The sequence below is a fragment of the Alnus glutinosa genome, chromosome 9 (assembly GCF_958979055.1).
Source record: "Alnus glutinosa chromosome 9, dhAlnGlut1.1, whole genome shotgun sequence".
NCBI classification, from domain to species: Eukaryota; Viridiplantae; Streptophyta; class Magnoliopsida; order Fagales; family Betulaceae; genus Alnus; species Alnus glutinosa.
Window position 1 is genome coordinate 2,444,150 of NC_084894.1, and position 21,722 is coordinate 2,465,871.

The 21,722-nt window shown below is 34.3% G+C and overlaps 2 protein-coding genes across 3 annotated transcripts; both read right to left on the minus strand.

Moving 5' to 3' along the window:
• Positions 1-957: 957 nt before the first annotated feature.
• LOC133878283 (uncharacterized) lies at positions 958-4,560 on the minus strand. 2 transcript variants are annotated; one of them, XM_062316816.1, is made up of 7 exons: positions 4,049-4,560; positions 3,295-3,507; positions 3,040-3,183; positions 2,641-2,760; positions 2,473-2,559; positions 1,616-2,070; positions 958-1,157 (listed from the first exon to the last, which is right to left on the minus strand). In XM_062316816.1, coding segments are annotated over exons 1-7 (1,401 nt in total). In that variant the 5' UTR covers positions 4,430-4,560; the 3' UTR covers positions 958-1,156. The 2 variants fall into 2 exon arrangements, with proteins under 2 accessions (XP_062172800.1, XP_062172801.1); XM_062316817.1 differs by lacking the exon at positions 3,295-3,507.
• A 3,914-nt stretch (positions 4,561-8,474) lies between these two features.
• LOC133877990 (transcription factor bHLH130-like) lies at positions 8,475-11,687 on the minus strand. Its single transcript, XM_062316469.1, has 6 exons — positions 10,369-11,687; positions 9,758-10,101; positions 9,509-9,682; positions 9,020-9,085; positions 8,874-8,942; positions 8,475-8,771 (listed from the first exon to the last, which is right to left on the minus strand). Exons 1-6 carry the CDS (start codon positions 10,907-10,909, stop codon positions 8,718-8,720), a joined length of 1,248 nt encoding a protein of 415 aa, XP_062172453.1. The 5' UTR covers positions 10,910-11,687; the 3' UTR covers positions 8,475-8,717.
• Between the last annotated feature and the right edge of the window lie 10,035 nt (positions 11,688-21,722).

The following is a 21,722-nucleotide window of genomic DNA, read 5'->3' on the forward strand; positions in this document are numbered from 1 at the left end:
TTTTGTGTTTTGGTTACGTGGGTTTAGACTAATATTGATTTTGTCCACTTAATTATGGATCAGGTTTTTGTGGTTTGAAAAGGATGTTTAAAGGTGGGAAAGACAATAGGGCTTGGAGCATATCCTATGGGATATGATTAGCATTTGAGAGAGAGCCACCTCACTGCCCTTCTACTCTTCCAGCATAGCCAATTCACAGAGATGGAATTAGAAGGAACTGCGTGCTGTTCTCCATGGATACCACAATGCCTGCTGAGTGTCAAACTACTCAGTCTCACACAGCCTGCAAGTACTTTCTATGATCAATTTTGCATCATTGCTTTGTCCACTTAATTATGGATCACATTTTTGTTTTTCATTTTTGATTTGCCTTCTTCACGTGTTTCAAACCATTGATGATCATGGGAAACTTAGAAAATTGAAATTAAAAAAATAATTCAACAACGAAATTAATGGTATCTAAATCTTTATTTTAATTCTTAATTACTTATAGTTGCAAATGCTTATTTGTTCAGATTCATTCCCACTAAAAGCATTTCCAGCAAGAGTAGCTAAAATAATTATCAAAAAAGTATAAATTTCTATTTTAGCTTCTCATTTTCTATACACACTTTAATAGATTCTCTATTATACTCTCTATTTTCTTTAAATATTATTTTGTGTGGAAAAAAATGCAAAAAAAATAAAAAGAAAGAAGAAAATGGAGAGAAAAAATAATAAAAAACTCTTTGTAGTGTGACTAGTAAATAGACAAAAAAACTATTTATTATTCACACTAGAAGGAAGAAGAAAAAAATTATATATTCTACCTGAGATAAGAAATGGCTCATAATAGTTAAATTTGACTGTTATGAGCCATTTGTTTATTCTGATAGATTTGCTTTAAGAAGAACAAAAGAATATAATAATTTGGATCTAATAATTTTTTAAAAAAATTAGTTTAAAGAAGATGAGGAATAGTAGTGAATATATAAGACCAGTTGTGTATTTACTTAAATTAATGTACTGTAATTTCTAAAATTCTATAAATTCAACATCGACAGGAATATGACAACAACAAAAAAGACGGTATAAATATGTTCCATACATCTCCCGAGCATCATTTTGGATGTGTAAAGGCGTCTCATCTCCAGATTGCAGAAATATTTGCATTCAACCTACAAAAAGCCGCAGAGATGTGAGGCATAATGCATGCCCACCCAAATAAACACAAAAGAAGATAACATGCTTCAAGAGAACTTCTATCAACGTTATAGCATTGGCAAGTGCTTTATATATATATATATATATATATATATATATCAACCTACAAAAACATTGATTCATTCAAGGCACATTTAAAGGGTATGAAAATACATAACTTCAATCTGTTAAAAAGACTGCATATTGGTTTGGATGTCAGAATTGGAGACTCCAAACTCAGAAATTCAAAGGTTTTCGCTTTTAAGAATTAAGTTGAAATTTTTGAACCAGTTCTGACTACATTGAAAGATTTGTCATTTCGAAATTCCAGATCAGTCACAAAAGATAACAAATTAAATGCTGAAATCAAATTTGAAAGCTTGTTGTAGTGGCATCATTAAGAACAATTCCAGAAAAATTGCTTGTCACTTACTAAATCCATCTCTTTTGAGGAGTTGCATCCTTGGATCCAGTTAGATGTCGCCTTCTACTCTTTCTTGAAGAATCTCCAACAATTAACTGCTTTTGCCTCGAAGAAGAAATTGAATCGGATTTCCGATTTGTAGATATTTCTTTAAGTGGACTTCCTGATCGAGATTTTGAGCTCCAATCTGTTGGTCTCACAAAAGAACCTGGCGGTTTTGCTGGCGCTGACATCTGGTTTCTTGTAGAAGTAGAGTAGTTATTCTCAACAGAAATTTCCTCCATTTTAGCAACAGGAGCATGTGGTTGATTCGAAGGGGAAGAGTCTGAATCAGAAGATGAAGGACTGGTAGTACTATCCATATCATATAGGAGATTTTCTGTCATGTGTGGACGCTGCTCACTGTTTAAGTTTGAGTCTGAGAGAGGGAAGGAGGATCTCCGAAGCCTAGTGAAGTGCACCACCTGCTTTTAATTATACTATTAGTAACAAAATTCTGAACATGACGACCAAATTCTTTTAGACACAACATTAATTACATGGACATTCTTCAAGTAAACATAAGCACATGCTTCTTTTTTCTAAAATGCAAAGTTTTTCCACATTGAATTTCAGATGTGTAGAAGGAATTCATATCCTTTAATAAGTCCATTAGAATTGATGGACCTTTTTACATTATAAGCAGTCATTCCATCATTTCATGTGAAAGGCCGATGCATAATATGACTAAATCATTATACACAACAAAAGCCTAGAAATGGAACAGTTAAGAAGGGAATGGAGGGAGATTGCAAATACTGCTTTTACTTTCTTCAATGAACTCCCCAAACTCTACAACCACTAGATTCCTGCCACGTGCTTCTTACCTTTTGTTCTAGGACAACCATGTCCTTCTTTAGTCTTGTAATTATCGTGTTTTTCCTACGTATAATGTCTTCCAACTCTGCAATCCTCTGTTATAAGGGATACTGATTAATCAAAGGAAAAAATGTGGTTAAGGACGAAATTCAAAGGGAAAATAACAAGAACATTACCTTTGAACCAGCAAAATCAGATGAGTGGAGTAGAGTGGTTAACTCCTTTATAGTGGCATCTTTCTCCTCATTGTCCTTCTTGAAGTTGTAAATGTCTTGTTCAATTGCAGAGGTGTTCATCTGATAAAAATGCACCATGACAATCCAATATACAAAATGTATATAGTTACACCTCAATTATCTTTTTAACCAGCTCTTGTTGGTTGACCATCACCACAATGAAGCTTGATAATTGAGGCATGTTGGCAGAACCCTTCCGAGTAAATGAAATGCATGAACAAGAAACGCAAGAATGCATGCAATTACTACCATTTACAAACCCGATCGACATGTAATATGAGATTATATTGTAAAATGGAAATCCAGAATTAGTAATAATGCTCTTGAACCTCCCATTACCTGGATGTCAGCAGAAGATGTGACACTTGAAGCCCAATCTGACAAATCAGACATGCGGCGCTCCTCTGGTTCTGCTTCGTTTGAGATAGCAAATTTATATTGGAGCATCTCGTCCCCACTGGAGGCTTTCCTAACAGAGCTGCCCTGCAACCAAACTTAAAAGATTCAATAAGGAAAATTCAAGCAATTTAGCAAGGACATTCACTAACTGCAATTTAATAGTACATTCACAAATTGTTAGAAATAAATTATTACCGGCAACCCATTATACAGGACACGATGTTGATCACAAAACCAACAACCACAATCAACGAATGTGACATTATCAGAACCAAAAGCGTCATTACATGATGACTCCAAATTCTTGGTGAATGCCATCTCGCCCCTACCACTCGAGTAATCCCTAACATAATTCACCTGCTGGAACAGACTGTCAAGCTTCTGTTGCATGCTTGACAGCACCTGATCCTGAAGCAAAATTCGCAAACCAGAGCTTAAACCACATAACCCATTGCAACTTTCTTAACACACTGACAGATGAAAAGAATTGAGGTATCACAGGATTAGAAAAATTAGGCAAATTTTCTATCAATTTGGATTGAAAAAGAAAAAAAAATAAAAAAAAATAATAAAAAATAATAAAAAAAAAAAGCATTAAATAGAATTTAATATTCTCAAAAGAACACAAATATATTACAGAATACAGATAGATGCAAAGGGGAAAAAAATAATTTAATGATAATAAGTTTGTTGCTTATTATTATAATAATAAATAAATAAATAAATAATTTTTTTTAAAAAGAAAGAAGAGAATGAGAATCAATGGTTTAGATTATATATATATTGCTGCCCTTGAACTGGTAATTACTGCGATATCTAATTAGCCCTAAAAACTCTATAAATCATGCATTAAACCAACAATTAACATAACTACACGGCAAACTACAGCGTACACAATTTAATGCCTTGAATTAATCCTTATGAGTGATTAAAAACTCTAATTACTAACCCTAAGCTCCACAGATTTCGTGAGCCGCAAAATGAGTCGGTTTTTCTTCGACTCCGCTGCGGCAACGCCGATCACCGCCACGATGAGGAACCTCTGGACCGGGCTGAATAGCTCCCAAGCTATAGCCTCGTCGCGGCTCAAGCCGCCACCGACAGACCTAACCGAGCTCGCCTCTTCGGCGTTGATGAGCCGCCCCTGTAGGGACACCCAGGCCATCCGCTTTGGTGGCACGGGGGCGGGGTAGCTCGCCTGCGCGAAGCCGCCGGTTGAGAGCCGGCGCGGGGACGGCGAAGAGAACGGCGCGAGAGATACCAGAGCTGGAGGCAAAGCCGCGTGAGCCCCGCAATCTAAGCCGAGATACTGGTCGGCGGCTTCCTCCATGAATGAAGCGAGTGAGAAAGAGAGAGAGAGATCAGGAGGAGCGTGATTAAAGCGACCGTTTCATTGAATTTCAAAGCTCGTTTTTGGGGATTAGTGTTTTGCGCTGTGCTTTCAAGTTTTTTGAACTGAGATTTGAGAGGGAAAGCACAGAACATGGAAGGTGAACGTTGGCTACTTCAACACGTGTCAGTATTCTATTTTTATTTAATTCTTTATATAAAAATTAACACTCTAAAAAGTATTCCATCACAGAGAATTACTCTGTATTTTTTTATTTTTTTTTTTTGGGGGGGGGAATTACTCTGTAAAATACAGAGTATCTCTTCCTTATTTGAAATTTTGAATGTATCTCTTTGCTAACATTGTAATTTGGCAAGTCTATTAATGCCGGCATATTATGAATAGAAAGTTGGTTTGAATTCCAACTCGGATGGACTAATAAATGCAATAAACCTTTATTAAGGTTATTGAATTTTTTTAAACAAAATCATAAAATAGTATTAGAACTTAAATTCATGTTTTTTTGCTTGATGGTTAAACATTGCATTTGCCATGTTTAAACCATCACGCGGGGTGGTCGGACTACTCAATCTAGTAGTAGCAGCCACCAAATCCGAGTTATATGGTGGTTGCAACCACCAAATAAAAATAACAAATGGTTTTTTAGAATATTATTTTTAGAGCTATTTCATTTTTGAGGTAATTTTTATCCCTAATATTTTTAGAAGAATAATTATTCTTCATTTTAGGGAAATAGTTATTTCTAGTAATGGTAACACAACTAATACTCCGTTTGTTTTGGCGTAAAATGTTTTTGTCGTAAAATATTTTCAACGAAATTCTTTTTAAAAAAAAAAATGATTTTCCTGAAAATATTTTTCAACGTTTAGCTCGTACGAAAAAATCACCAACAACGAAAAATTACTGGTGATGAGATTTCGTATTGGCCGATAGGATTTCGGCTACTGTTGCCGAATTCCGGTGATGGAGGCCAAAATTCGGCAGCAATGGCCAGATTCTAGCCACCTTCGCCGGAATCCGACACAAATGGCCTAATTCCGGTCAATTTAGGCGGAATTTAGCCACCGTCATCGAATTCTCGACGCAAATTGCTAGAGTTCGTTTCAAAAAATTAAAGAAGCTTGTATGATCAAACTGAAAATAATTTCCGTTGACTATCATTTTTAGTTGCACTAAACACCATAAACTACAAAAAATATTTTTCATAAAATATTTTATGCCCAAACAAACGGAACATAAATAATGAACTAGTTATTCTATAAGAATATCTATTCGATTCTTGAGTCTATTCATCTGTACCAAATGTGGCTTCATTGTTCTCATGAGATAGCTCAATCGATTATGGACCACACATCATGAAGCGGATGTCATTAGTTTGAATCCTCCCTCTTGTGTGGACATGTCAAACAAAAAAAAACAAAAATATGGCTTCATTTCTCCACCTTTGTTGAGAGAGGTTTTAGATCTTGGTAGGGCTTAATTTGGGATATGGGCATTCCATTGGGCCAACTAAGTATGAGATAAGTTTAATGGCTTAACTTTTTGCCTTCCGTCAACTCTAAAGCTTTTGGCATATTGCTTAAGCACCTAAAATTAGTATTTAAGCAAGCACCACATCACATATTCAAACCTCGAAGAGGCAACTTCTGAAAAATGTTATCTAGTGCCTGAGTAAAACCGCCACAAAAGTAGAAAGAGGAATGCTAGGCATCCAAACACTTGTTTCCAGAATTTAGTTCCAAACTGATGCGTCACAATCACATGAGATCCATCATTTTGGAAAATGTGTCACAAACTCATAGGATTGTGACACATCAGTTTGGAACCAAATTTTGAAAAAAAGTGCTGGGATGTCTAGCATTTCTCAAGTAGAAAATGCTACTAGATTCATAGTGAAAAACCGACATAAAGTAGGTCGCGTGGACGTCAACACGGAAGCATAGTGAATTGTTTTGTTTTGATCCTAGCGGATCCCAATTTAAATATAAGCGTTGAACTTAATATGAAATAAATTTAAAAGCCTAACTATTCACTTTCAATTAACTCTAAAACTTTTGAGTTAATTGGTAGATGCCTAACATTATCCAGGATCATAACATAATTGCTTTAATGCTTTTACCGAAGGTTAAAAACAAAATTTGGTCGATTTTTGGTACTTTTTTGCGGACACTTTTCGCAGTGACACACCCCAGACATGTTTTGGGCCTATGCTCCGTTTTCCTTATGGGCCTTTTCAGAATGGCGGGCCACAGCCCAAGCAACAAGGCTTCCAGCTCAAGTCCAATCTTTTCTGATACACTTCACTTGAGCAAAGCAAATGCTTTCTTTCGGCCTAGCTCAAATGCTCAATCCATAAAAAGTCCAGATCAGTAAAAAAAAAAAATAATAGATAAATAAAAAACCCAATGACTACGTGACAATCTCAATCTATAGGAATAAAAAATGCTACACGCTTTCACTTCCACTCTTAAATTAAAAATCACCATTAGATTTCAGATAGATTATTATTAGATTTTGAATATAATGATGATTTTCAGTGTCATGTCAGAGAGTTTATTTAAGTGTGTAAGTGGAAATGTGTGTAACATTTCTCATTCGAAAGAGATCTGCTGCTATATGTACATTTTCGATACATTTTTTTTTAAAAAAAATAAAAAATAAATAATTATTGAATTTGTATGACCCACATATGACATATGAGTAGTCGTCAAGACAAAAAAATAAAAAATAAAAATTTTCTAAATACAAAACGCTAGGTAAAAACACAAAAATAGTTACAATATTCAATTTTCAAACAAAACAGGTTAACTACCATAGCTAATCTTTTTCCTTGGACTCATTTAAAAGAAGGATAATGACGACAGCTATCACATGGTATTTATTTCCATTAATAAATTAGGCTAATAGTAACAGGGATAGTGACTTGTCATTTGCAGCCACATATCCCCACCCCATGTCCCCATCTACCTTCACCAACACATTTCTTAGTAGAACCACCTCAATATTTCTGTCTTTTTGCTTTCACTTTTCCCTTTCTAAAACTTATCAAGCCTACTTTGCAACAAAAACATGTAACCTAGGAACATCAATGACTAAGATGGAGTGGTTCTTTTAGGCCACTAACCATGGCAATAACCAATTTTGATAAACAAGCCAACCCCGTTAAAAAAGGGTATAGAAAAATTATGTGAACGAGCATAATGCGAGTCACATCACATTAGACCTATAAAAATTCTTTGCAAGTACTATAATTTTTATTGCAACTTTTTTACAAATTCAAGTGGGTGTCCGTTCTTCATAGCATGTGCAAATTAATTATTGAGAAAGTAGGTGCCTTCATTGTCGATGTACGTTGTAGGAGAATAGTACAATGTTGAGTGTGGGAGAAGTTTGGTAATCTCCACCCTGATTCATAAAATGATGATTATGGAATTCAATAAGTCAGCGGCCATTTAAATATAGGGTGAAAGTACGAACTTCCTCAAGTGTTTACAAATGGACTTAAAACAAATAGAATGGCTATAGTAGTCCATCTAAAATGAATAAATACAATAATAGACTATACGTGCCATGCGAACTATTAGGTGACAGTTCACATTTTAGTAACCGATCTATTAAGTGTCATGTGAACTGTCACACTAATTTATAAGACACTTGCAGTAAAAGTTGTAGTACTCTTAACGAAACTAATTAATATCGCTCAAAACCATTCCGAGAATATAAAAGGCATATAAAACGCATCGTATTAAGTCCCAAAAGGGAAACAAAAAAAATGACATTTTAACCAGGTTGAGCTTCGGTGTTGGTTCATTCATCACTCCTGCCAAATATGTCAAAAAAAGGCGAAACACCCACGTTTCCCATGCTAGATAGCCATTGATGGCATCCCTCTTTACTTTCAAGAAAGGAGAATGTCCTTTGGAGTTAAATCCTTATCTCTCTCTCTCTCTCTCTCTCGCTAGAAGAGAATTTTTATTGTTTGGTTGAGCTCTGCAACTAAAAACACATTGCGTGCACTAGAAAATTAACTGTACAGATTTGCTCTCTATAATGGCATCAATAGGTTTGGATCTTTTACAGTTAACTATCAGCAGCCTTTTTACCCTTTACACCCACACAATCTCATAGTTAACTACAATGCTACTTTTTCAGTGCAAAACAGAACCGGAGAACCCAGCTAAGCTTAACTTTCTATCTTCTTTACACATTCTCATGGTTTGTTGTGTACAAAAGCAAGTCAGACACACGGACAGACAGGCCTTTTGTGTTATTGCTGCTGCTTGTTTGAACACATACACCTTGCACGGCTATCGGAAAGTGTCTGACAAGATATCAACAAAATAAAAAGAAACAATTAGTTTAACATAAGATTAAATTTTGAGAGGATTCAGTTCATATTCATGCAAGAGTTTTTGTAGTCTACCTGGACATGTTTTTGAAGGTCTTTAATGTACTCAACCGCTAAATCTAGCATGTCTGATGTGTTTGTTTGCTGCAAAGAAGGAAGCGAAATATATGAGCCCCCACAAAAAGGAATCTACAAGGGACAAATGCAAGAGAAGCTTCTACCTTGTCCATGTTGGGCACAAGATCTTGTAGCTTCCTCATCCTTTCACTGATTCGGGTTCTTCTAACCTGAAAATTTTGACAAGAAAATGAATATGTAAAGGGTTGAACCATTGATGATCAACAAGTTCAGTCAATGGCCAAACAATAAAGAGATGAAAGTGATGGGACCACACCTAAGTGCACTCACATTTGGCTAGCCGGGTAACAAAAAAATTCTCAAAAAAGCTCTACATCCGATCCGGTTAGCCAAAATAGTTAAGGATTTGTTGAACTTCTACAATGCTCATCAAATTTGCCGAGCATTGTTGATATATTTTAGAATCGTGAAATTAAATAAAAAATAATAATAATATTTTAAATGGAATAGCGAAAGTTTTGATCGCTAAAATGTTGAGAATGCTTTGAAAAAATGGGTAGTTAATATAGAAAACGTGTTCTTCAGCTAAATTTTAACTAAACATTTACTGAGCTGGATGTGAATGCTCTTACCCTCTCGGCAATGCTTCGTGGGTGAGTGGCACAGCCCCGCTTAGCTCGAATCTTACAAGGTACAGAATCTTGGAGCTGCAAAAACTTTTCAATGGCAGCCATCTCTGCTGCAGTTTTTGGCAAACTCATGTGATGAGACAAAACAGTAGGAGGGCGAGTTCCAGAGTCCATATTCTGATTAACAGCAAAAGCTCTGATCAGATAATAGGATTTTAGAAAGCAAAACACAATGGATCACATATATACTACCTGAGTTTCGGACACGTTTATGTTGGAAAATGGCTTTTCATCATCATCATCTACAAGGGTTTTAAGACCAGCGATATTGTCTGAAATCATTGCAGTGTCATCCCAAGAACCGATTGGGAAACCTGTGACATAGTTGTCATCACGGCCTTCACCAAATCCTCCAGTGTCTGGATGGTTTGCTGCCATGTTTTTGTCCTCGATTTCCGCTATTGGACTCATTACCCCTGCTGAAGAAGGAGGTCCTGCTGAGTAATTCTTCATCCTGCTTGCAGAAGAAAAAGATGCTTCTTCCTTGGTGCTCTTACCGGCTCCAAAATTTCCCATGCCTCTCATTGCAGCATAGCCTGCCATTTGCTAAGAATTGTTTAGCATCATTCCAAATTTGTAACCATTAGTAAAATAAAATCAAGAACCAAAACTGCTCATTTTTGCATCTAATATCGTAGCTTAAGCAACTTTATATATTACTCAATTAATTCACACGAAACGTTTAGAAGTTAGAACCAAAATCTATCTAAATCTTTTCAAGAAACCCAAAAGCAAAATCCGCACTAAATTGTGTTCTGCAGCTGAAAAATAAAAAGGAGGAGGAAAATACAATAGGCACGTACTGTTTTCAACATTGATGTGGGAGAACAATCCGGCGGGCGAGCTACTATGCCGAATAAGGCTGGAACTATTACCACCTCCGCCGGTCTTCATCTGCGTCAATGGATCCATCCCCATTGAATTCAAGCCCTGATTCGGCAAAGGTAGTCTCGATGGGCTTTGGTAAAAACTCTGAGAAGTAGAGCCATAGTTGCTCTGCTGCTGAAGAACCACCCTTGCTGCTTCGTCATTTATTGATTGCATAAACTGCGTTTGCTGGATATTACCCTCTTTAGTACCCACTTCTGATGCATCGTCTGTGCCTCCACCACCACCAGCACCGCCGCTGCCGCCACCGGACATAAACCGAGCGAAGATTTGTTCTGTTTCGGGGCTCGAAGGCCGGCTGAAGAATTGTTCGCTGAATTCTCTGTCAAGGATTGTTGAAAAGTACGAACTTGGGGCCGACCGGTACCGCGTCAAGCCGGAGTTCATCTGGTTTTGCTGATGTTGGGCTTGATGGTCGTTGAAATTATGATGATGTCGTTGAAGATCTGACTCCATTTCCTTTTCTCTGCTTTTCTTCAATTATCTTCCATAAAAGCTTTAAGTGTTGAAGAACGAAGATTGCTTTTAGAATATTTCCTTTTAAGCCTTTTGATGAAATCAAACTCAAAGGCTTAGGAAATCAGAAAAGCTCTCGGAAACCGCCAACAAGAACAGAGTTTGTCTTTGCTTTCTTTCTAAGATAAAGTAGTTCCCAAAAAAGAAAATTATGGAGAAGTTTCAGCTGATTCATGTGGATCTAACGCTAAATACTAGACCCAATTTTTTTCTACTTGGACTGAGAATACACAGCAATTAAAAAAGTCTTAGAAGCAGAGGAAACAGAGGAAGACAGGGACTCAGAATACAGAGTTGTTTTTTGGGCTAAGTACAGAATAACAAAGTTACCACAACTTTTTCCTCATGAACACAAATAACCATCAAGTCTGTTGACAAAAACCCAGTTCCCCACTTGTGAATCTGAACCACCCAGCTGAAGAAGATAACAACAACAAAATGAGTGAAACAATAATTGAAAAAAAAATAAATAAAGAATATCAGACTGGAAACTCAGAACAAGAAGAAAAGCCAAGTCTCTCTCTAAAATCTGTCTCTGTCTCTCCCTCTATTAGTGCTGCAGGGAGTGGAGGAGGAGGTGGTGGTGGTGATGCCAGTGAGTGAAGAGAGAGAAAGTGAAACCCACATAAAACATTTTTCTTTCCTCTTCCATGATTCAGCCAATGAGAAGTGAACAGAGGACAGAAATCTAGGTCTCTCAGATTTTGTTATTCTTTTACAATAATGTCCTTTGTAGTTGAATATTTTCTCTGAATACCCATTGTTTTGGAGAAGCGCCTGGGTAATTCACACCTCAGCTTTCATCTGAATTGATTGCGTGCTTGAACATTAGATTAATCCTATTTTTAGAAGTAAAGTTAGGTTTGGTGAGAATGACCAAAACATCCTTGTTGCCTGTTGGACCACATATGTGAATTATTTTCCGACAAGAACAGACATTTGTATACATTGTTTTTTTTTTGTTTTTTTTTTTTAATTTAATTTATTAAATTGATATTTGTCTTTAAAACGTGTGATTCATACATACATTTTTAATAGCATTAACGAAGCATGTGAAAATCGTATGCTCTAAGAACAGATGTCAACAATTTTCTCTGACATAATTTAGATAAAAACTTTTGCCTTTTTTTGCACCCGTTTGTTTTTTTTTTGTTGGTGCATTGATTATTTTCAATTTGGCCCCATGAGTACCTATACAAGAAATTGCATGTGTCTCAATGATAGAAAGAAATTCAAAAGGGTTTGAAGCCCAATATAAGAAAAGGTAGGCAATGGATCTTGTTAGTGCAAAAGGGTTCTCTATAAGTTTTGGATTCTCCTAGCCAGTGATTAGAAAAAGCAATAGACACAAAAAGTACTTGGTCAATACCAAAATAATTCACCTTCACTAATGGTTCCTCCTGATGATTATGGCCGAAAAACAAAGAAGCAAAAAGGAGGACAGTAGTACAATCAAAATTTGTTTACTATTGTTCAATCAAAATTCCTACCCAAAGGATTTTGTTTCTCCAAAAATCTTTTACAATATGCATATAGAGATGGGGGGGGGAGTGTGGGGGCAACTGAGGATTTGGTGCTGATGGAATCAGAAGAGTTCTGAATGCAACTGCCACTTCTGAAGCAAGAGGAATAGAGCTAGCTGAAGTGATGTTTAAACTGTGACATCCTTTTGAGATATGAATAATGTCGTCCTTGTGCAGGACCATGCTAACGAGAGTTACCGTACGTTTAAAATTGCGATTTCATAAACAAAAATTATGATTTTAAACTAAATTATAAAAAATGAATTGTTTAAAAATTGCGTTTTTGAAAAATTACGATTTGAAAATGCATAAAATTATCGCAGGTAATTGGGTGCTTTTTTGAAATCGCAAAATTTTAAAGACTAAACTGTGATTTTATCAAACGATTAACTACATTTTTTAAAAATCACTTTTTCAAATCGCACATTTTATAATCACTGTTTTTAAATCGTACATTTTAAAATCGCAAACCCAAACGGACCCTTAGGCGCCATTAGCCACGGAAGACCGTCATAGCAAATTCGCACTAATTATATGATTAACGTTAATGAGCATGAGTTTATATACTAAAAATGATGAACAATGTTGCTATTAGTTTATACAGTTTCTTTATATTAATAATGGTGTACAAAGTGGAACTGTGATTTTCAGTAATGGGGCAAAACTTAAATAATAAAAAAAAAAAAAAAAAAAAAAAAAAAAAATTTAAAAGGGTAAAATGTTAATTTTAAAAGAGTTATCCCATAAAAATATATAACGTTTTGGGGATTTTAATTTTTAATTTTTTTTATTGGAAAGGGGCCTACCACCCCCAAGGTTTGTGATAGTTTCATCCCCTCGGAAGCAGGGATCTCCAGCCCATTTGGTTAGCCTAAACAGACCCATTTCTGATAAGTCCTATGGATCGATCGAATCCAGCCAGGCTAAGATGGACGGACGCACAAATAATAGAGAGTTTGTATGCACAATATCCAGACCACTGTCATCTGAACTATTCTCAAGGGTTGAGAAACATTTGCATAAGAGAATGGGGGGGCACATAATCAAACTATTTATTCCATAGATCCCCTCCCTAACCAATGAAACGCGGGGAAAAAAACTCCATAATGAAAGGGAAAATGGATCACTAAGAAGGTATGCACCATTCTAGCCAAACACTATTCTTCTACAATTTCCTTTAGCTTATTACCTTATCCAATAAATTCTGAGTTAAGCATTGAAGTGTCCAATAGAACACTTTGTGTTTATTCTTCCTTCTCTATGCATATCCTCTGGATTCAAAACTTGGTGAGCAATTCTTCAAAAAATAATAATTCATAATGTCTTTTTTCTTTTTAACCAAATAAGAAAACAAGAGGGACTAGGAGATGAGGAGGATCATGACCTTTGGAAAAGGGGGAAAGGTAGAGGGAAATGATCAGGAGGGGAATAGGAATGCTTCTATAATTATTCCTAAAGGCATCCCATTTAGTCAGACTGTGCCCTCATTGAGGAGCTACCACTGTTGTGGATTTTAGCTTTGTAGAGGAAATTGAAAGGCAAATGTCAAAGATGCAGAATTGCTTGGATGATTTCAGGCGACTCTCTTTCAATACCAAAGAAGAAGCTTATTTGGTTGCAACTTATAGACAATACATGAATTATTTTCATTAAAATGAGATATAAATTTTGGGAACAATGTTTGAATTAAGAATTTTTGTTATAATATCACGTTAAATTACTATTAATTCTAAAAATTTAAATTAATAAAAAAAATGATGAATTTAACCATTTAAACTATATTTACCACTAATAATGATGGACTGTCCTTCCAAAAAATAAAAATAAAAACATTGCTATAACCAAACTCAACCAAAGATCTGAGGGAGGGGGAGTCAAGGACTATGCTTCTAGAGAAAGGAATAGAAGTTACCCCATTTCGATAAAAATTTTTATTCTAGTGTGAATAGAAGAAGAGCTTATTCACTATTCACACTCCAAACCGTTTTTTATCTCTCTATTCCTTTCCTTCTTTTACTCTCTCTCTCTCTCTCTCTCTCTCTTCTACACTCTCTTATACACAAAATAATATTTAAAGAAAATTAAAAGTAGAATAAAGAATTTGCTGGAAAGTATAGAAAAAACAGTAACTAAAGTAGAGAGTTGAACTTTTTTAATAGTTACTTTAACTATTATTGTTGTAGATGCTCTTAGAGTTGGCCATTGTCTAAGTACAACCGTAACCGAGTTTGTATTAACTTTTGTACACCCACCTTCCATTGTAAACTGATTTTTAGAAAAAGTACTACCTGAAGTTTGTACGAGACCGAATAAAAAAATAATAATAATAATTAAAAAAAATAAAAAATTAAGAGCTTCTTATAAAAAAAGATTATATGCTAAGATTTGGAAAGTCTTGATTATTACACTTGAAAGACAGATAGACGTGGAAGATGAATTGTATATGAACTACAACATACTTTGGCTTTAACTTTAAGCATCATCAAATAAATCAAACAATAATTAATACGTGGGATAAAGTGGACTTTCATCACCCTTCCTCCCCCCCCCCCCCCCCAAAAAAAAAAAAAAAAAGTCTCCATCACTTTTGGAGATAGATAGAGGACAAAAATAATAATATATTTTATTGGATTTATAACTTTTGAGAAATTATTTTTTGCTCCAATTACAAAGTGCTACATGTGGTAGGGATTTAAGACATTGTTTATTTTGCCACCTAGTGAGGGGACCTTTTGGTGCACGCGGCGGTTGATAAGCATTAATTTCTGCATTACTATATCTTTTTGGGCCCCTAGGCATTGAAAATTATGATAATAAAGTGGACACACACCTCTGCTAAAGACCAAAAACTACCCCTTTCTTAATTATTATTATTAATTATGTAATGTTAAGGGTCAATTTGTTTTGTTGTTATCAATAATTTATGCATTATATCATATTATAAGAAAAAAAGAAAAGCCCATAACTTCTCCACCAACAAAAGTATGTTGGGTAAGTGTATAAGGCATTTTAATAAATTATTGCCGCATAAATATAGATACGTACAATAATTTTCTCTAAATTGAGAGAGAGAAATTTCCTCTAATCGAGTTTAGAGGAAAGTTTTGTCATTAAGTTCATATCTCTTAAAATATTATACTGAAGAACAAGTCCTGCCATAGAGAATATTAATCTAAACAACCCAACTCAATGCAATCATTTGTCTTTTGTAATATTGTTATAGTAATGCAATACATACTCTTAATTGTTCACTCTATAACGTATCAATGAAAAGAGCCATTGGATTCTACAAGTACTTCTCGTATTATTAATTTTAAGAATACATTTACTTGTTTTGATTTATTTTATTGTTTAATTTAGCATATCAAAATATAAGAAAATTGACCCTTTTTTTTTTTTTTTTTTTTTTAACTATCTTATTCTCACAAAGTAAAATAATTGTCTACAAATTAACAAATATAAATTACTAATCTACCTTTTTTTTAGGACAGTTGTTGCCCATTTGATTTAGCGGCTTCAAAATGTATATTTGAAAAAAATAGTGCTTTCAAAATACAATTAATGAGATACGAGATTCTTTTTTTATTTATTTTTTAACGAAATATCTGATTATTTCATTGATCAAAGATCACGAGTATAAAGCTCATGTGACTATGATTTTACATAGTTATAAATATAAACAAAACTCTTACAATAAAGTATTATCTATGGCTTTCATCTTCCGCCAACCCATGTACAAAATAGTTAAAGAGCAAATCTGCTCCGAACAGAATAGATATAAGACAAAGGTAATCAAATATCCTAAAAATTTACTTAAACCTGCCATGAGAGATAACCTCTCACACCAAACTATCTAGGTCTTGAGAAACAATCTTTCACTACTAACTAACATCAATCTCATAAATCGCTAATGAGGGCAGATGTAAAGAAAATAAAACTCTTATTTAAAACAAAAACACAACCAGCAAACAGTAGTAGCGGTCAAAGAGGAGATGAATGGCATAACACAGAAATATGTGAACGGATACATAACGAAGATGCCAAAATTGCTAATCTGATCGGAGAACATCTACAACCAAAAGAAAAAACCAAAATGAGAGGGGGAGGGTAAGAGTGGGGAGTAGAAAGGAAAATGGTGAGGAGGAGGGAACAATACAATTTACGATTTCTAAAAATCCAATTAAGTAAAAATACGGTTCAACCTTTAAAACTACGTTTTATTAAAAATACATTGCTTTGCCTGTTACGCAAAAACATAAATTTTTTTAGGTTCTCAAAACTACTATTTCTTTTTCTTTTTCAAATGTACTCATAAACGGAACAAACGGTCACGTTTTTATTTTTAAATGCACGTTTGACATGCAAAATCGCAAAACCAAATAGACTATCAAACCTAAGTTTCTAATTAACCATTGCTTTGCATATATTTTATAGACCGACACAGAAAAAAATTTATTTATATATAGCTAAATGACAATATGCATGTGGGTTTAAGGACAAGGAAATGATGGAAACGTAGGCCGAATGAAAGTGGTACTCAAATCAATGTACTTTTCCCAAAATCTTCACTTGGAGCTTCCTTAAAAGTTATTTTTAGCTTAACACGTTAATGCACGTGTTATCACATTTAATTATGGCTTAAGTTGACCGTAAAATAGATCGAATGCCAGAAAACCAAACCAATTAGGATCTCCAAATGTGATTGGCACCTTAATCTACTGTGTTTTAGATCTTTGATTATTAATCAAATCACTAATTGACAAAGAACCCCATTGAGTGAAGGTTAAGCACCTTTTTCTCTCCATATATAAAAATTATTAGAGATTATGTCGTCTAATCAGGAGAGATTTGATTACTGTTGCTTACTTTATTCTTGCTGTGCCTTTCCTTGACATGTGATGAATTTGGGGCCCATTTTGGCATTTATTTTGAATAAACGTCATTGTCTTTTGCCTCTTTTGTCTACGATAATTAAATTTTCTTTGTTGGGTAAGATCGAGTTTTGGCAAAAGGTTGCAACAAAAGCAATTAGCAGTACATTTTTCTAGATTATGACTAATTAAATTTACCATTTCTTAGCCTAGTCAATGTGAACAAATTACCATGACACTAATCTAGGTAACTCTAAGGTAAGGGTACTCGACCGAAAAAATCCGAATATTTTATTCGGAAGGATTGAAGCATGTATTCATTCTTCGACTGTTTGATGTCTTTTTGTCCGATTTCTCATAAGGATTAGATATTTTTTATTTTCTTATTACCAGTCGTAGTGTTGATCGAATGATCGGTCTTAATTGTTGAAAAAGAGTTTTTGTCAGCGTAAAAGCGGGTGAAATAAAATATTAATTAAATTATTTTATTTCTCGTTATAACCCTACTTTTTTGGAGAAATAATAATTTACTAATTATTTTGTGGTTTTAGAAGCATATTGTTAATTTGAATAATATGTTACCTTTTCCCTTTGCCGCATACCCACTCCCTGAAAATGATTCCATTTGCAATTTCCGTTGTACTTTGTTCTTCAATGACTTTTTACACTTCCCCCCGTGCAATATAAGATTCTAAGACATGGATGAAAAGGAAAATTCCCACTCCAACCAAATAATAATAATAAATAATAAATTATATCAAATCACCGCGCATTTCAAATGTTTAATTAAGTGAATAAGAAATAATATATTTAATTATTTAATTAATATTTTTATACTCTTCCTTACACGTGAGCTTAAAGTCCCGCTCAACAAATGATGTCCAATATATAAAATATTTAATTAAAAATTAGATAAACTGTAAAATCAAAGTCTAATCAAACTCAACAGGATTAGCTAAGTCTAAAATATTTGCGTGAGAAGATGATAGCGCGCCAGAAATCGAAGGGAAAGAGGGAGTTGCTGAATTTGCAAAGTTCCGTTAACTATGGTGGTACTTCAGACTCCTCTAGACGCAGGAAAGGAAAGGGCCTCAAGTTGTAGGGTAGTGTTCTTTAGAGGGCTTTTGGGTTGTCTCTAGGTTTCTTTTGTGGGTTGTTTTGGGTTTTTTTTCGGGTTCTAGGGTTTTCCTTTTGGGGTTTTTGGTGGGTTTCGGGCTTGGTCCTCTTGGGGTTTTTTTTGGGTTTTTTTCTTTTTTTGTGCTGGCTTTGGCTTCTCGTGTATACCCCCGGTGTACTTAGGGGCGCCTTACGCTTTTTAATAAACTTACTTATCAAAAAAAAAAAAAACAGGATTAGCTAAGATTTCATATGTGATAACACTTCTTCTTTCTTTTTTTTCTTTTTTTAAAAAAAAATAAAAAATAAAAACATTAACAAACAATTCAAAACATAAAATATTAAAATATACTTTCACATTTACGTTGCATCAGAACAGTTGTTAATAGCAATTCCAAATATGGTAAATGGGCATCATCATCTTTATACTTAATTAATGAGACAAGAAATTTTTAAAGTTTGGGACCTAATTACCCCCCACACCATTGTTGTCAAACCCTCCACCTTTATAAAAACTAAGGCAGACTTTAGGGTTGAAGCATTCGAACTGTCCATTGTCTGATTGGGATTGACATGAAAGTGATGGAGGGTGGCCCTACGTGTATAATTATGTTAATTATAAACCACATATTTCTGAAATGTGAAGATTCAAGCTTTTAAAATGATGGCATATAGTTTTCAAAGAAAGATGCCTTCTTCTGAAGGTCATCACAGTAATTATGGCGAAAGTTTATCCAATTTTCTTGCCGCAATAAACAGCTATCTTATCCCATAAAAGTAGATGATATTGACATAGAGAAGATTTTCTCTTTGTTGGCTATCTGTATTGACTTTTGTGCGTGATTAGAAAGACCATTTAGGGGCTCAAAATAAAAATAAAAATAAAAAAGAAAGACCAGAAAGTGATGTAACTGATTTGGTTGTTTAAAGAATCAATAAGATAAATGTTATTTAGGGTGCGTTTTGAAAACGCACAATTTTAAAGGTTAAATTATGATTTTATTAAACGTTTAATTGCGTTTTTAAAAATTACGTTTTCAAATCGAACATTTTAAAATTACTATTTTTAAATCGCACCTTTTGAAATTGCATACACAAACGGACCTTAAGAGACAGTGAAAATCCTTAAAGACTGATATATATGCGACTGTCATGAAACATGAATTCACTGCCATATCATCACAGTTGTATGATTATTTAGATTTGATATTGAAATTTTTGGGTCCAAATAGTTAATTAATCGAAGGATGCAGCCAAGCAAATTAAAACATACTTTGATTCTACATTTCTTAGTATTTTTTTTTTTTTTTAATAAAAAAAAAAAAAGAAAGGATCGAATAAGAAAGATATGAGAAAAACGAATAGAATCAACTAAAAATAAAGTTATAACAAAAAGAAAAATCAATGCCTTACCATTTAATAATGATTCTTTCAATAACAAAGAAAAAACAATCGAAACAATCGTGTGTAACAGGTTTCTTGATTTAAAGAGTTTCCATATTATTTACATGAGAATTTGTAAGAATTCATTAACAAGAAATTAAAAAGAGAAAAACATATTTGTTTGAGGAATATGGAAGTTGAACTTCTAATCATTATTTTTAAATAAAATGACTGAAATTTTACCATCTAAATATTTACTGCATTTATTTATCTATTATTTTATCATATAGGATAATAATAAATGGACCAAGTTTTCTTTTTTAATTGGGTTGGAAGAATCTCTTCAACCTAGTTAGTATATTAAACTGACCCATGCCCTTAGAGCATACAATTTTTACATGAATTTTTAATATTAACTAATATTTGTCCTAAAAAAATGCATGTTTGAATCATTAACTTTAAGGACAAATATCAACTTTTTTTCTTTTTCTTTTCTTCTAATAGGACAAATATCAACTTAATAGACTATATTGAATGAACTTTCTCCAATTCTGTTTGGAGGATAAATTTTTCCATAATAAAATTAAGAAATTTTTTTTTTTTTTTTAAAAAAAAAAGTATTAAGATAGCAAAAAACTTGATTTATTAAAACGTGGCTGAGATTTAATTCTAATGAGAGAAGGTCTGGCTTTGGTCAAGCGAATCAGTTAGTTTTATGGGACACGTGTTCCAATAATTTCAACGGGTCTAATTCTAACTGGAACTGAACCCAAATTGAAGCTGAAAATGACCGTGCATCCTCATAAACAAGGAAACTAGGGACGGAAGCGTTAAATCCGCGTCCATTTTGGCCGGTAAGAGAATTTAGAATATACCATAAAATCTAGTGATAATATATACTATATATGCCTGTATCACCAGCCCTTTGCAAAGATAAGAGTGAGATTTAGTAGCCTTTCTTTTTATCACTAGTTCTCTGTGTGTTCAAAAAATGTAGGCCGGAACGAGGATTTTGTGCCAAGAGAAATGATTCGGAGGCCTCTGGTTTGCACATGTTGGGAGAGAATATATATATTCTAGTATTTTGTACAAAATAATATGAGAAAAAAAAAAAAAAAAAAAAGTACCCTTTTGAGTGTGTTCTATTCTGCCTTCCACGTCACCACCTTCCTCTCAAAACAAATCCAACCCCATGATTCCATTTTACCCATACCTTTCTGCCCACAGTTGCTCCATTTCCATCCATCCATGCACCACACCTTTTACTTCACGGACTTCTACGCAAAATTAGGGTTTTTGTCACGGGCCTCTCTCTGCCACTTTCATCTTTTCCTGATTGATTGGTTTTTCTTTACTATTTATATGCTTGTTGCCTTTCAACAATCTATATTTTATTGTCGTTTCTTTATGGAGAATTAGTATATAATTAATGTTAGGACATTTTTTTGGGTAAGATGGAGGAACGTATGGGGGGTATTCTTCACTTGGGCTACTTTTGGACGTTTTGGAGAACCGCTCAGAGGAGGTGTCCTTCACCTTTGAGATGTTAAACTTTTACGGGATTTCTCGGCTTGAGAGCAGTGTTCCTAAAAAATAAAGGAACGGTCGGAAAGTTTCTGGCCGGAACCAAAAGACACTTCGATGCCTAAGTTAGCATGTTTTAGGTTTGGAATGAAGAGATAAATATATACATAGTGTATGGTTTAGATGAACCTGATAAATAGTGGAAGAGACGGTGAGAGATAGAGAGACCAAGAAAGGAATAGAGAACCCCTTCCCTCTGCCTCATCCTCTCTTTTTATAGTGCCCCCCACTTAACATATCAAATCTTAAATATGTAGGCAAGAAGGTCTTAACCTT

Coding starts and splice junctions, on each gene's coding strand:
- LOC133878283 (XM_062316816.1), bottom strand. CDS start 4,429: ATGGAGGAAGCCGCCGACCAGTATCTCGGCTTAGATTGCGGGGCTCAC. Junction 2,560..2,640: donor CTGATTTTGCTGGTTCAAAG/GTAATGTTCTTG, acceptor CCCTTATAACAG/AGGATTGCAGAGTTGGAAGA. Junction 2,071..2,472: donor TGGTTGTCCTAGAACAAAAG/GTAAGAAGCACG, acceptor AATTAAAAGCAG/GTGGTGCACTTCACTAGGCT.
- LOC133877990 (XM_062316469.1), bottom strand. CDS start 10,909: ATGGAGTCAGATCTTCAACGACATCATCATAATTTCAACGACCATCAA. Junction 10,102..10,368: donor CCACATCAATGTTGAAAACA/GTACGTGCCTAT, acceptor AGCAAATGGCAG/GCTATGCTGCAATGAGAGGC. Junction 8,772..8,873: donor ACCTTCAAAAACATGTCCAG/GTAGACTACAAA, acceptor ATATCTTGTCAG/ACACTTTCCGATAGCCGTGC.